Source organism: Apostichopus japonicus, chromosome 4 (genome assembly GCF_037975245.1).
Source record: "Apostichopus japonicus isolate 1M-3 chromosome 4, ASM3797524v1, whole genome shotgun sequence".
In the NCBI taxonomy this organism is placed as follows: Eukaryota; Metazoa; Echinodermata; class Holothuroidea; order Aspidochirotida; family Stichopodidae; genus Apostichopus; species Apostichopus japonicus.
This window is the reverse complement of record NC_092564.1, coordinates 10,554,774-10,568,392: the sequence shown is the minus strand read 5'-3', so window position 1 is coordinate 10,568,392 and position 13,619 is coordinate 10,554,774. Positions and strand designations below refer to the sequence as shown.

The following is a 13,619-nucleotide window of genomic DNA, read 5'->3' as shown; positions in this document are numbered from 1 at the left end:
GGTTGTGCTCTGTTCCTCGAGAGCGAGACGTATTTTGGATCCTGGGCTCGAGACCTGGCCACCGCAGTTTGCTTTTGCGGCGATCTTATACGATTTCGTCAAGTTTAAGTATTAGAAACCAACATACATTTATACCAACAGCTGCCGTGGCGCAGTTGGTTGTGCTCTGTTCCTCGAGATCGCGACGTATTTTGAATCCTGGGCTCGAGAACCGGCCACCGCAGTTTGCTTTTGCCGCGATCTTATACGGTATCGTCAAGTTTAAGTATTAGAAACGAACATACATTTATACTAACAGCTGCCGTGGCGCAGTTGGTTGTGCTATGTACCTCGAGGGCGAGACGTATTTTGGATCCTGGGCTCGAGAACCGGCAACCGCAGTTTGCTTTTGCGGCGATCTTATACGATTTCGTCTAGTTTAAGTATTAGAAACGAACATACATTTATACCAACAGCTGCCGTGGCGCAGTTGGTTGTGCTCTGTTCCTCGAGAGCGCGACGTATTTTGAATCCTGGGCTCGAGAACTGGCCACCGCAGTTTGCTTTTGCCGCGATCTTATACGGTATCGGGAACTTTAAGTATTAGAAACGAACATACATTTATACTAACAGCTGCCATGGCGCAGTTGGTTGTGCTCTGTACCTCGAGGGCGAGACGTATTTTGGATCCTGGGCTCGAGAACCGGCAACCGAATTTGCTTTTGCCGCGATCTTATACGGTATCGGGAAGTTTTAGTATTAGAAACGAACATACATTTATATTAACAGCTGCCGTGGCGCAGTTGGTTGTGCTATGTACCTCAAGAGCGCGACGTATTTTGAATCCTGGGCTTGAGACCCGGCAATCGCAGTTTGCTTTTGCCGCGATCTTATACGGTATCGGGAACTTTCAGTATTAGAAATGAACATACATTTATATTAACAGCTGCCGTGGCGCAGTTGGTTGTGCTATGTACCTCGAGAGTGCGACGTATTTTGGATCCTGGGCTCGAGAACCTGCCACCGCAGTTTGCTTTTGCCGCGATCTTATTCGGTATCGGGAACTTTAAGTATTAGAAACGAACATACATTTATATTAACAGCTGCCGTGGCGCAGTTGGTTGTGCTATGTACCTCGAGAGTGCGACGTATTTTGGATCCTGGGCTCGAGAACCGGCCACCGCAGTTTGCTTTTGCGGCGATCTTATACGATTTCGTCAAGTTTAAGTATTAGAAACGAACATACATTTATACCAACAGCTGCCGTGGCGCAGTTGGTTGTGCTCTGTTCCTCGAGAGCGCGACGTATTTTGAATCCTGGGCTCGAGAACTGGCCACCGCAGTTTGCTTTTGCCGCGATCTTATACGGTATCGGGAACTTTAAGTATTAGAAACGAAAATACATTTATACTAACAGCTGCCATGGCGCAGTTGGTTGTGCTCTGTACCTCGAGGGCGAGACGTATTTTGGATCCTGGGCTCGAGAACCGGCAACCGCAGTTTGCTTTTGCGGCGATCTTATACGGTATCGGTAAGTTTTAGTATTAGAAACGAACATACATTTATACTAACAGCTGCCATGGCGCAGTTGGTTGTGCTCTGTACCTCGAGGGCGAGACGTATTTTGGATCCTGGGCTCGAGAACCGGCAACCGCAGTTTGCTTTTGCCGCGATCTTATACGGTATCGGGAAGTTTTAGTATTAGAAACGAACATACATTTATATCAACAGCTGCCGTGGCGCAGTTGGTTGTGCTATGTACCTCAAGAGCGCGACGTATTTTGAATCCTGGGCTTGAGACCCGGCAATCGCAGTTTGCTTTTGCCGCGATCTTATACGGTATCGGGAACTTTCAGTATTAGAAACGAACATACATTTATATTAACAGCTGCCGTGGCGCAGTTGGTTGTGCTATGTACCTCGAGAGTGCGACGTATTTTGGATCCTGGGCTCGAGAACCGGCCACCGCAGTTTGCTTTTCCGCGATCTTATGCTGCTAACCCCTACTGCTTACACAGTATTGCTCATATGTGTATCTACACACTGCACCGTGTATACTGAAATCTCTGAAAATACATCTTTATGGACCTAAAATGATAATTGCATAGAATTCTGTTGTGGTTTATATTGTGACGACAATAAAAAGTATCATTTTGGTAATTAAAAAAAAATCATCTCTCACTTAGGTTGGCAGAGTCTGTATCAATCCGCCAAAAAGCAGCGGGAGAACATCTTTTGTGACCTGTTTTCAATCATAATCTAGTTTTTTTTTGTGGCTTGCATGTTAAAGAGCATTAATGGAAGTACATGTACTTTGTACTTCTGTGGAAAAACAAATAAATAAAATAAACATGTGGTGAGAAAATTGGGTCAATTGAGGCAATTTTAGACCCCTTTAGGCCTCCCAGGAGCAGCGTAGGAAATTTGTTTACCACTGAGTGAAGAGGTTTGTTTACAAGTGACGAAAACTTCCGGCTCGGATAGCAAAAAATCTTCATGGTCATGGTACGGAAACCTGGTAGTGCCATGAAAGGCCAATTTGTCAGCTATCCGGTGATGGGTAGCGTTCAGCTAGTGAAAACTTCTATCTAGACTAAGAGACCACATTACTTTTGTGATTTAGTGTGTAAGTCAATGGGGCTTTTAATGGGCGTATGCTACCTTAAGCAAAAATGCCAAATTTTTCATTTTAAGTGCTAGAAGTCCCAATTTTGGACAAAAGTAGTTGCTATGTGTGTAAATATGGTTTTCAAGCAAACGTCTGAAAATTTCAAGCTTGGGTGATTTTTACGCATAAATTAGTTTTACAGCCTTAAAGTACCACAAAGAGCATGTGCGTTTCTATACATGAGACTAGAACAACATTTTGAGCGTTTCTGACCAGTTTTCCTCCCCAATACACTATTGGATCATTTATCCTTGACCTACCAAAGCTTCCGTAATTTTATTCCTTCCTTGACCCTGCTATAAGTAGGTGCCAAATGCACGATATTCAAAATCCTTCAGAATCAGACCGAAATGCTTACCGTGTGTGTGGCGTGAACGACTAAGTTCAGTGAAATTTGACATCTGTGGGCACCTGAAGTACATGGTAACCATATTTTAGGTTATTTTTGCTAAAGTTGGAAGTACCTGGTGTTTGACTAAGGACAAATACTCAGTTTCAATGCATGAAATACGAATAATGTTGTTAGCTTAGGCCTCAGGTTCATAATGGCGCTACGTTAGTACCCTAGACCACGTCTACACCAGCTGTAGCACAATGTTGTATGAGGTCTGTATCCTAAGTGGAGTGGCTGCTGAGTGCTAAAACCTTGCACAGAGAATGTTTTGAGTCCTATTCAGCAAATAATCCACAAAGGTATGCATTTTCTGCTCCTGCATATGCGCATCAAGGGGTTTTTGAGCCTATTTTCACTATCATTAGTTTTCTGTTGTTTTGTCAATATTCAGAGAAAGTTGATGTGCTAAGTCCTCAGCATTCACAGCTATATACTTTGAATGGGTGTGGTATCAATGGACTCAACTGGTTAGATGAGGTAACAACAAATCCCAAACAACTCTGACAGCAGAAAGAGATATCCTGATGCTTCCATGGGAGATCTACTGTTGTAACTACAGTATAGGAACCAGTGCTCGCCACCAATGGAGAATAAGGTAATTTGACGTTGTTCTTTGCCGAGCAACAAATTTGAATGTTTTTCATGAAATATGCCCCCTTTCCACCTCTCTTCCCTTATAACTGTCTTTAATACATTGTATATAACAAACCTTTAAATGAACTGGATATGCTGTTGAGGTGAACAGTGTATCTAGAAAGCATTTCAGTAATCGTTCCTTTTGACTACTGTACATACTGTTACAGTGTGTTTCAGTGTGTGGCCGTTGAGCGTGTCGTATAAAGAATATAGTAGGCGATCATTTATTTAGTAACAGACTTGGTTTATTATTGTACTTCAGTAGCCATATTCAATGGAGTGCACATACTCGTAGTGTGTAATATGAAGAGCAAGTACGGTAGCTCATATTGATCAGCTACACTTGTCGCATCTCCTTTCCTTTAGATTTTAAGTCACGTCACAACTTGGTGAATGTAAACAGCATGCAATACAATTTTACTCTATACGAGCATATATACTTATGTTCATTACGTTAAGTGCACTAATGCTAAACTCAAGTAAAACAATTATAAAAAAAAGATAAACATAAGTTTTTATAGGGAGCCTAAAACAGCACCTTTAACAACTTTACTACAACTAAGTGGTATAATCTCTCAGATAGCTTGGGACACGCATTACTCTACCTGAACGTGTCTGCTGCGGAAGTCTGTCTGAGTAATCTTTAACAGTGTGGGGGTTTTGTGTGTGTGGATCAGTTTGAGTAATTTCTTGCTCAACTGTTTCCAGTGGTTCGGGGTTGGGTGTGTAAGTCTCCTTTGTGTGTCGCAAGTGTTTCCTGTTTCTGCGATATACACGCCTCTTTTCAGTCATAACTTCATACGACCTGGGCGACACTTGGTTTTGGACAATTGCCTTTTGCCACTCTTGACGCTTGGATGGTGGCATAATCCTGACTGTGTCTCCGGTGTTAAGTGTTGGAAGTGAATGTGAGCCTTTATCATGATAGTAGGCTTGTCTTGCCTTGTTTGATTTAATCTGCTCTGTCACCTTTGCTAGTAGGAAGCAGTGTCTTTGTCCTACGACTAAACAAGCGTTGGGCTGGACTGGAGTCCATGTTTTGAGAGTGTTTCTATAAGCTAAGATAGCTAGATATGGGTCTTTCCTTGCTTTTTTTGCTTTGGTGATTAGTGACTTTGCCATCTTGACTGCTTGTTCCGCCCTACCATTACTTTGGGGAAACCCTGGGGAAGATGTTGTTTGTCTGAATTCCTAATCCCGTGCAAATTGTTTGAACTCATAGGAGCTAAATTGGGGTCCATTATCAGACATGCAAACATCTGGGATACCATGACGAGCAAATTGCCCTTTCAGTTTGTGTATCACACTGTTGGAGGTGGTGTCCTGGAGAAAGTCAATTTCCCCAAAACCAGAAAAATAGTCGACTGTCACGACATAGTTACGGTCATGAACATGGAATAGGTCTACGCCAACTTTGGACCATGGTCTTCGCCCTATTGCATGTGGCATGAGTGGCTCTTTGGACTGATTAGTTCCCACAGAAGCACACACGTCGCATGTAGTCCTTCAGCTCGGCATTCATACCTGGCCAATACAGGCATTCACGAGCACGGCGAAGACATCCGTCTATTCCTAAGTGCGAAGAGTGAATTTTATCGAGCATTTCCCTCCTGAGTGTTTTGGGAACAACAACTCTTTCACCACGGATTACCACGCCATCCTGCACTGTTAACTCATCCCGACATTGGTAGTAGGGAGTCACACACTGTGGTAAGTAATTTTGAGACTGTGGCCACCCATTGTGAATGATGGTAATGAGTGTCTGCCGTGTACTATCAGATGTTGTGTGCCCTTGTATTGCCTGTTTTCTGGAATCAGTTATGGGTAGTTGATACACCATGTTCACTGATTCTACCTCTCTAGAGGTATGACCTTGAGGTTTTCCTGGAAGATACGCTCTGCTGAGCGTGTCAGCCTGCTGCATCTGTTTGCCTGGCCTATAGCCTAAGGTTACTTCATATCTCTGGAGCCGCAGCAACATTCGTTGTAGGCGTTTTGGTGCCTTATACAACGGTTTGCAGACGATGCTTTCCAGTGGTTTGTGATCTGTTTGTACAGTCACTCTACGACCATACGTGTATTGGTGAAATCTTTCCAACCCAAATATGACAGACAGGAGTTCTTTTTCTATTATCGCATATCGCGTTTCTATGTCACTCAAGGCGCGTCTAGCAAATGCACTTGGGTGACTGTCTTGCATTATCGTAGCACCCAGTCCGGACTCTGACGAGTCACTCTGCAAGGTAAGTTCCTTTGCGGAGTTATAGTAGCTGAGCACTGGTTGTGAGGTGACTAGGCTCTTAATGTTATTGAAAGCCTTGTCGTGAACTTCATGCCACGACCACTCTGTGTCCTTCAGCGTCAGTTTGCGCATTGGTTCGCATGCGTCACTTAGTTTGGGTAGGAATTTGCTGAGATATGTTACAAAAGCAATGAATCTCCGAACTGCTTGGGCATCAGTGGGTTTTGGCATCTTAATGACTGCCTCAACCTTTCTTGGATCTGGTTTTAACCCTTGGCTAGTAATCAAATAACCCATGAAGGATACCTCATCTGTCCTAAACTTGACCATATCTCTATTGCGTCGCAAGTTTTTCTCTCGACATCTATCCATGAGATTTCTTACCTTCTGGTCGTGATCACGGATAGCTGCTTCTTTGGTGGGACCTTCCCCATAAACGATAACATCGTCTACAATACATTTTACACCAGGCAAACCCTCTAGGGCCTGATGCTGCCTACGCTGGAACTCTTCCGGCGCAGCATTTAGTCCAAATGGAAGCCAATAGCCATCGATACCTTCCAAAAGGGGTGTTAAACGTGGTCAAAAGTGAGCTCTCATTATCAAGCTTCACATGCCAAAACCCATGCTTAGCATCGAATACACTAAAGACCTGAGCCTTACTTAAATCTGGGAGTATATCCTCTAAGGTAGGCATCGGATAGTGGCTGCGCATGAGACTCTTGTTTAGGTCTCTGGGGTCGATACATATTCTCATTTTCCCCGGCTTTACCACAGTCACTGGACTGGAGACCTAGGGGGTTGGCTCTGAAACTGGCTTTATGATGTTTTGTTTCACAAGCCTATCTAATTCTGCTTTGAGGTTGTCTCGGATTACCACAGGGAACCTACGGGGTGGATGAACTACAGGTACTGCATTGGGATCTAGCTGTAGTTTATATTCCCCTTCTAGTTGACCTATGCCCTCAAAAACATCATTGTACTCCTGGTACAGGTTTTCAACATTAGTAATTTGCCCCTCCTTCACAACTTTGACGTTTTTACCATCATTTGCATTCGTGATCGCATTGACGCCTAGTGGTTTGGCAATGTTTTCATGTCTAACTTCTATGAGACCCATCTGCTGGACCACTTTGCTGCCTAGCAGAGGGATTGCAATATCATTGTCAACAATCACAAACTCAGCCCGGTATTTCTTTCCATTTTCGGGGTTCACCAATTTTAGTTTGCATTTACCATTTGGCTTTGACGTACTCCCATTGTACACTGATAATACCTGGCTAGTTTGCTTAATGTTATGCTTACCTAGTTTCTTCATAACTGAGCTTGGTAAGATGTTGCAGGTTGCCCCGCTATAAATTTGAAAGTGACTCTTACTTCATCTATACTCATGTCAGCGTAAATGTGACTTTGTTGCTTATAGTTAATATAGTTTATATTGTTCTCTGTCTTTGGAGGAGTGAGCAGGTTCACCGTGTTGACGTCCTCGAAGTCGTCATCTGAGAGGGACTCGGAGGAACTGTCGCCAACGTTGGACGTACCTTCCGCTATAGCATTTACCCACGGTTTCCGTTTCATATTGCCCCTTTTGGGTCCACTCCATTGGGATCCGCTCGCTGACGCTTTGCGTGTAGCTGTTCTGCATTGAGCTGCAAAATGGTTCTTCCTGTCTCATTTGGAACAGGTCTTTCCATATGCAGGACACTGGTACTTCCCAAAGACGTGTCTGTTCCCACAGTACTTGCATTTCTGAAGTCTGTCGTCTTGCACGCTTTGTCGGAGCGCGTGCACCTCTGTTTTCGTCTCGATGGTCCCTATCCTTTCTCTGGATAGTTTCGCCGACTGGCACATATCCTCGCATGATTTCAGGGTAAGTTTCTGTGCCCGTAGTAATTGCTCTCTGAGTGCCGAATTTGTGATACCACACACGATCCTATCCCGGACAAGCGGGTCATGCAATGATTCAAAGTTACATGTTTGTGCCAGGACTTTGAGTTCAGTGATGTATCTGTCCAACTGCTCCCCTGGCTCCTGAAATCTTGTGAAGAATTTGTATCTTTCTACAGTTTCATTTTGCTTTGGGTTGCAGTAGGCATCAAAGAGTGTGAGGAGCTCTCCAATTTTCGGGGAAACATCGGCAGCGCCTGCAGCTGGTACCGGTTTTATAGTCTCATATATCTCACGTCCGGTAGTGCCCATAAGATACAGTAGAGGCACACTTTTCCTTTAACTTATCATCTTTGTCAGACATTGCCAGTTCTGCATATAGCTTGAATTCTTCTTTCCAGTGTTGCCATCTGCTTGCCAGTTTGGGAGAAGCAAAATCAATCTTCTCTGGTGGGGGAACTTTATCCATACTGTTATTGTAACTCACGATCTTCTGGCAGAATTTATTTCAGGAATCGTCTGAATGTTAATTTTAATTCTCCAACGTGTACACGGTTTTGTATTGTACCGGTACGTACAGTAACGCGATTGTTTTCTTTTCTTATTTTCACCTCACCAGACTGTTGTTTCACAAGGCTTTACTACTGTATTATCACCGTGCTGCAGTGTGTTCCCCTTCGTTGCATTATGAACTAGTCGAACACAGTTATATCTTACTGCTATAGTTTAGTGTACAATCTGCACTTCCTTTCTTTGCTTACCACATCACACTGCATTCTACGTTGCGTCTAGGATTACTGTACTGTTTTATCGCATAGTCCTATACATACGATACTGTGTATGCTATTCTAACGGTGCATTCGCATAGCGGAATCTTACCGAATTGCTGACAAATTCACGGTGATTTTCGGGTGATCAGTCCTTCGAATCTCGCAAGAATGTTCCTCGAAATTATCTTAAGTTTACTTCTGACACCATGTTTCAGTTTGTGGCCGTCGAGCGTGTGGTAGTGTGTAATATGAAGAGCAAGTACGGTAGCTCATATTGATTAGCTACATAAATGTACTGTACTTGTCACACAGTGAGGCTGTGGTTTACAAATCCCGATGATCCAGTTTTTGCAAAGAACACCTTCAATTTTCTTCTCTTATTCTTAGTAACTTAACAGTTGCACTGGAGTGACATGCAATATCAGTTTAACATGTTCCAAACAGTTCAGGAATACATTGGGGTATGTCCTGTACAGTAGGTCAGTTTGGGAGGAATCAGCTGAGCTAAACAAAAGTAGTTTTCATCACTTTTCAGAGCCAGAGACGAAAAAACCCTCCCCGCTGACCCTTCTCTGGATGACGTTTCTGCAGGTACAGTAGGGCAAGCCATACCAAGTGGACTGTGATCAGGGATACCAATACAACCTGCAGGAATCATAGATGCACCCAAATTGGTCAAGCTTATCAAAATTGGTGACTGGAAATGTTGTTGCAGACGTAGACCTGGTTTACTGCTTACACAGTATTGCTCATATGTGTATTTACACACTCCACCTTGCATACTGAAATCTCTGAAAATACATCTTTATGGACCTAAAATGATAATTGCATAGAATTTTGTTGTGGTTTATATTGTGACGACTATAAAAAGTATCATATTGGTATTAAAAAAAATTCATCTCTCACTTAAGGTGGCATACTCCTATTAGAGTCTATATCAGTCCGCTTTATTGTACTCCTTCAAGAAAAGTGCCAAAAAGCAGCAGGGGAACATCTTTTGTGATCTGTTATCAATCATGACCTAGTTTTTTGTGGCTTGCATGTTGAAGAGCATGAATGGAAGTACATGTAGTGAGAAAATTGTGTCAATTGAGGCCATTTCAGACCCCTTTAAGGCCTCCCAGGAGCAGCGTAGGAAAATTGTTTACCACTGAGTGAAGAGGTTTGTTTACAAGTGTCAAAAACTTCCGGCTCGGATAGCAAAAAATCTACATGGTCATGATACGGAAAATTGATGGTGCCATAAAAGGCCAACTTGACAGCTATCCGGTGATGGGTAGCGTTTAGCTAGTGAAAACTTCTATCTAGACTAAGAGACCACATTACTTTTGTGATTTAGTGTGTAAGTCAATGGCGCTTTTAATGGGCGTATGCTACCTGAAGGATTCTTGCCAGGTTTGTTACTGTTTTATTAAGCTTCTTAGATGGACAAGAGTTCACTCTTGTAGCTACATAGTGATTCCAAACACAACCTTTAATCAAGTCCTACAAATTCTTCCATATCAGAAAGACCTATAAGGTCATCCCCACATCCATTGCTTGTCTCTCTAGTGAGCCATCATAGCACTGTGATAGGCCCTTAATAGGGCTTGCAAATTAACTAACCTGTTTCCTGTAGATTATGCAAACATGGTTTGTTGTGATTGAGTTGAAAATATCTCATGTCTTTTATCTGCTGGGTTAATTACTCTCTCATACTCTTCCTTGTCGAGCCTTCTATAAGCAGGTTTGCAAGAGGAATTAGTTGCCATATCTGTATCAGAAGAGCTAGGAATATCACCAGTGCAATTGGCATCAGCTTCAGCAGCTGTTCAAGCAGTAAAGCCAAACCTGTTACCTGGCTTGAAGGTCGTTGCATGCCTATCAAACATGCCTTTCCTTCTACCCATTCTTCTAAATACTAATCAGTTTTTATCCTTAAAATATACCAATTTTCCAGTGACCTATTCACTAGTTTTGTTTGTAAGCATTTATTGGAAGTCTAAGCAGTTGAATAGCTGCACATAGAATGATACAAGACAAGACTTACACCGAGAAACTAGTCAATATGATGGACTACCACTAGTTTGGACTGTTGTTTGAACAGCGCCCTCATTCTAGATCTGGTCACAGCTAATAGCTCTCCTGAGTATTTTTTGCGCCAAAATCTGACAAAATACCTTTGAAAAGCAGTGCCAAAGTAACAAGTAACTTTTTCTCTTTCACTTTAGAGCCACAGCTAAGGGCGCATGCTTACTGGATGCTGGGAGTGATAAAATTTTCAGAGGGAAGAAGGCCAACCAAGTTTCCACCAGAGGGGGTAAGTAGCACCAACTTGAGGGACTGTGCTTAAAACACATTCTGTGGACCCAAGAACAATTTAGACATTCAGTAAATGCCTGTCATGCTGATAGAATGACTTCTTATCACACTAGGGAATATGTCAATCATTGGGCTCTCACTTGTTTAAAGTTCAGTACTGTATTATTCATATAGACTGTACAACATGTGTGAGACACCATATGAAGATTCACCCAATAGACAGAGATACACAGAAATGATGTAAGTCACAACTTCTCAAACTATCATAAAAATGAGGTTTAATGTGGAGTTTAAATATCTCAGCTATTACTTAAGGTGGCATACTCCTATTAGCATCTATATCAACCTGCACAAGTGTTCTCCTTCAGGAAAAGTTCCAAAGAGCAACAGGAGAACATCTTTTTTTTTATCTTATCAATTAGGATCTGGTTTTCTTGGTTTGGCTGTTATGGAGCATGAATGGATGTACAAGTGGTACAAAGATTGGGTCAGTTGAGGCAAGTTTAGACCACTTTAGGCCTCCCTGGAGCAGCATATGAACATTGTTTACTGCTGAGTAAAGAGGTTTGTTTACAAGTGAGGAAAATTTCAAGCTCTCATAGCAAACAAAAAGTCTGCACAGTCATGATAAAGAAACTTGAGGTTCAAATGAATGTGATAAATTAATTAGAATAAACCAAAAGCAAATAGAATAAAGGGTAATTTAAACCAAGAAATACTGCACGACGCAACTCACATGCATACCTGTGAATGTTACCCACGCTCGACGACACATACAACACTGACACGCAACTGGAAACACAGCATCACACACATTAAAACAATCAAAGACCATTAACAGGGTGTACTGCTGAGTTTCTGGAGAAAGATTGTAAAACAAACCACCTGCTGCTGAAGAAACAAAGTCTAAACATTCAAGAGTTCTGCTGCCTCCATTGGTCTTTATTATAACTTTCTGTCAAATATCATTGGAGATATGGATATTTTGGCTTCCAGATTAAAGGTACAAAGCCAACATGTCTGGGAGGTAAATGCTCCTAAAAAGGTCAATGCCTGTTCACTGATGCACATATTATATGACATCACGGTCACGCCAATACATGTGTCCAAATGCTTCAAAGCATGCCTTTTCTTTCATTGTTGATGTTGGATCTGGAAAATAACCATTTCATCCTTAATTAAAAGTCTTGAATTTTAGTATATCAACACTGAGGGAACCCTGAAGGACTGATAATCCAACACAATCGTAGAATAGAAAAGGTGAGGGATTTCTCAACCAAGGCTTCCTATACAATTGAGTTTTCTCCTGGCATCTTGAATCCAGTGTAATGACCATTGGCTGGAAACTCACTTCTGATTCTTTGGACTGCACATGATGGTAGCACAACCCTGACGTGTCTTGCTAGGAACCCCCAGCACCTTTGAACCTGTTGACCGTAGGCTATGTATCTGTACTGTACTGCCTAAAAAAAAATGTTGAAAGTTCAAAATGTATTAATGTTGGCCCATGATGTCCACAATAACAAGCAGTGATACAATGTACAGTTATGGTTACATTTGTTGTGAATTTACACCTTCCATATTTCATGAAACATTCTTTTGTTCAGACAATTGATTTGCAAAACTCCAGGCCTAAGTACTAGCCTAGTAATAATGAGTATAAAATGACACATATGCCTACCTAACATGGCTGCATAATGCAGCTTACGTCCCGAGCCAAACTTTCAGTATGCAACCAACACTACTACTACTGGTAGTACTACGCACCATACTGTACATGTATGAATACATAGCCAACACACAGTACATATGGGTTGTAAGGATTCTATGGTTGTAAGTCACAGTAACACAACTCACAATATGGTTAAGGCAGTTCCGCGAATTCCAACCACACATGCACAAAATGGACTGGATTTTGTTTGCTTCATTACTAAATTCTTACCACGTTGTATGCTCCTTGCAATAGTTCCGAACAGGTTTCTTCTTCGATATGTTGTGGAGCTTCAATTTCGGCTCATTTGACAGGCTCGAACTGATACGGTTCTATATCCTAACAGTAACACCTCAGGTCCACCCTCAACATTTGGTTCAATATTGGCATGATCATCGCCTTCACTCTCTGCTTCGAATATTAGAAAGGGCACTCTATTTCTAGTACAATTTCACTGCCTGGTGAAGAACCACTATCACTTTGAACTTCGGTTGCCACATTTGGTTCTAAATCTGACATTCCACGGGAAATTTAGATTTGATTTCGCGCTGACTTGTTAGTGATTGTTTTGTGTATTTATGTACACTTGTCGGTGTAGGTATGATGTTCGGAGGAAACAGCGAGAGCAAAGCGTGTTCCTAAAATGCTGTCACATTAGGTCATGAGATTACGAAAAAAATTTTGGAAGGGAAAAATCAAGTTTTTAACTGGCAGAATTGTTGATATATGTTCTAGAGAACATGCTTAGATGGATCCCAAAAATACAGGATGTTGAAATTTTCATGTCGTGGCCATAATAAGTAAAAATTTGAAAATTGCCATTTTAGACTCTATGAGCCTTAAGTATACCTAAAGGGGTATTGGTTATGATATGTAATCACGGAATATGACAAAAACGTCTCATCATTTTACGCTTGAGTGATTTGGGGGCAAATTTTGTGAAAAATCACCAAAATTTCGCAATGTGGCACGAGATTGACACGGAAGTAACAACCCATTGGTACACCATGTGCCCCAAAATGCACTGACGA

General features: G+C 42.0%; 1 protein-coding gene across 14 annotated transcripts in view; it reads left to right on the top strand.

The window, feature by feature from the left end:
* LOC139966417 (uncharacterized) overlaps positions 1-13,619 on the top strand; it is a 386,420-nt gene that overhangs the window by 354,025 nt on the left and 18,776 nt on the right. For 3 of the 14 annotated variants that reach the window (XR_011792596.1, XR_011792604.1, XM_071969385.1), the window contains 3 exons: positions 3,433-3,636; positions 9,112-9,167; positions 10,787-10,875. Coding sequence is in view for 7 of the 14 variants with exons in the window: in XM_071969385.1 (XP_071825486.1) it covers positions 3,566-3,636; positions 9,112-9,167; positions 10,787-10,875 (216 nt within the window). In the remaining 7 variants the exon portion in view is untranslated. The other 11 variants (XM_071969383.1, XM_071969382.1, XM_071969381.1 and 8 more) reach the window with 9 other exon arrangements.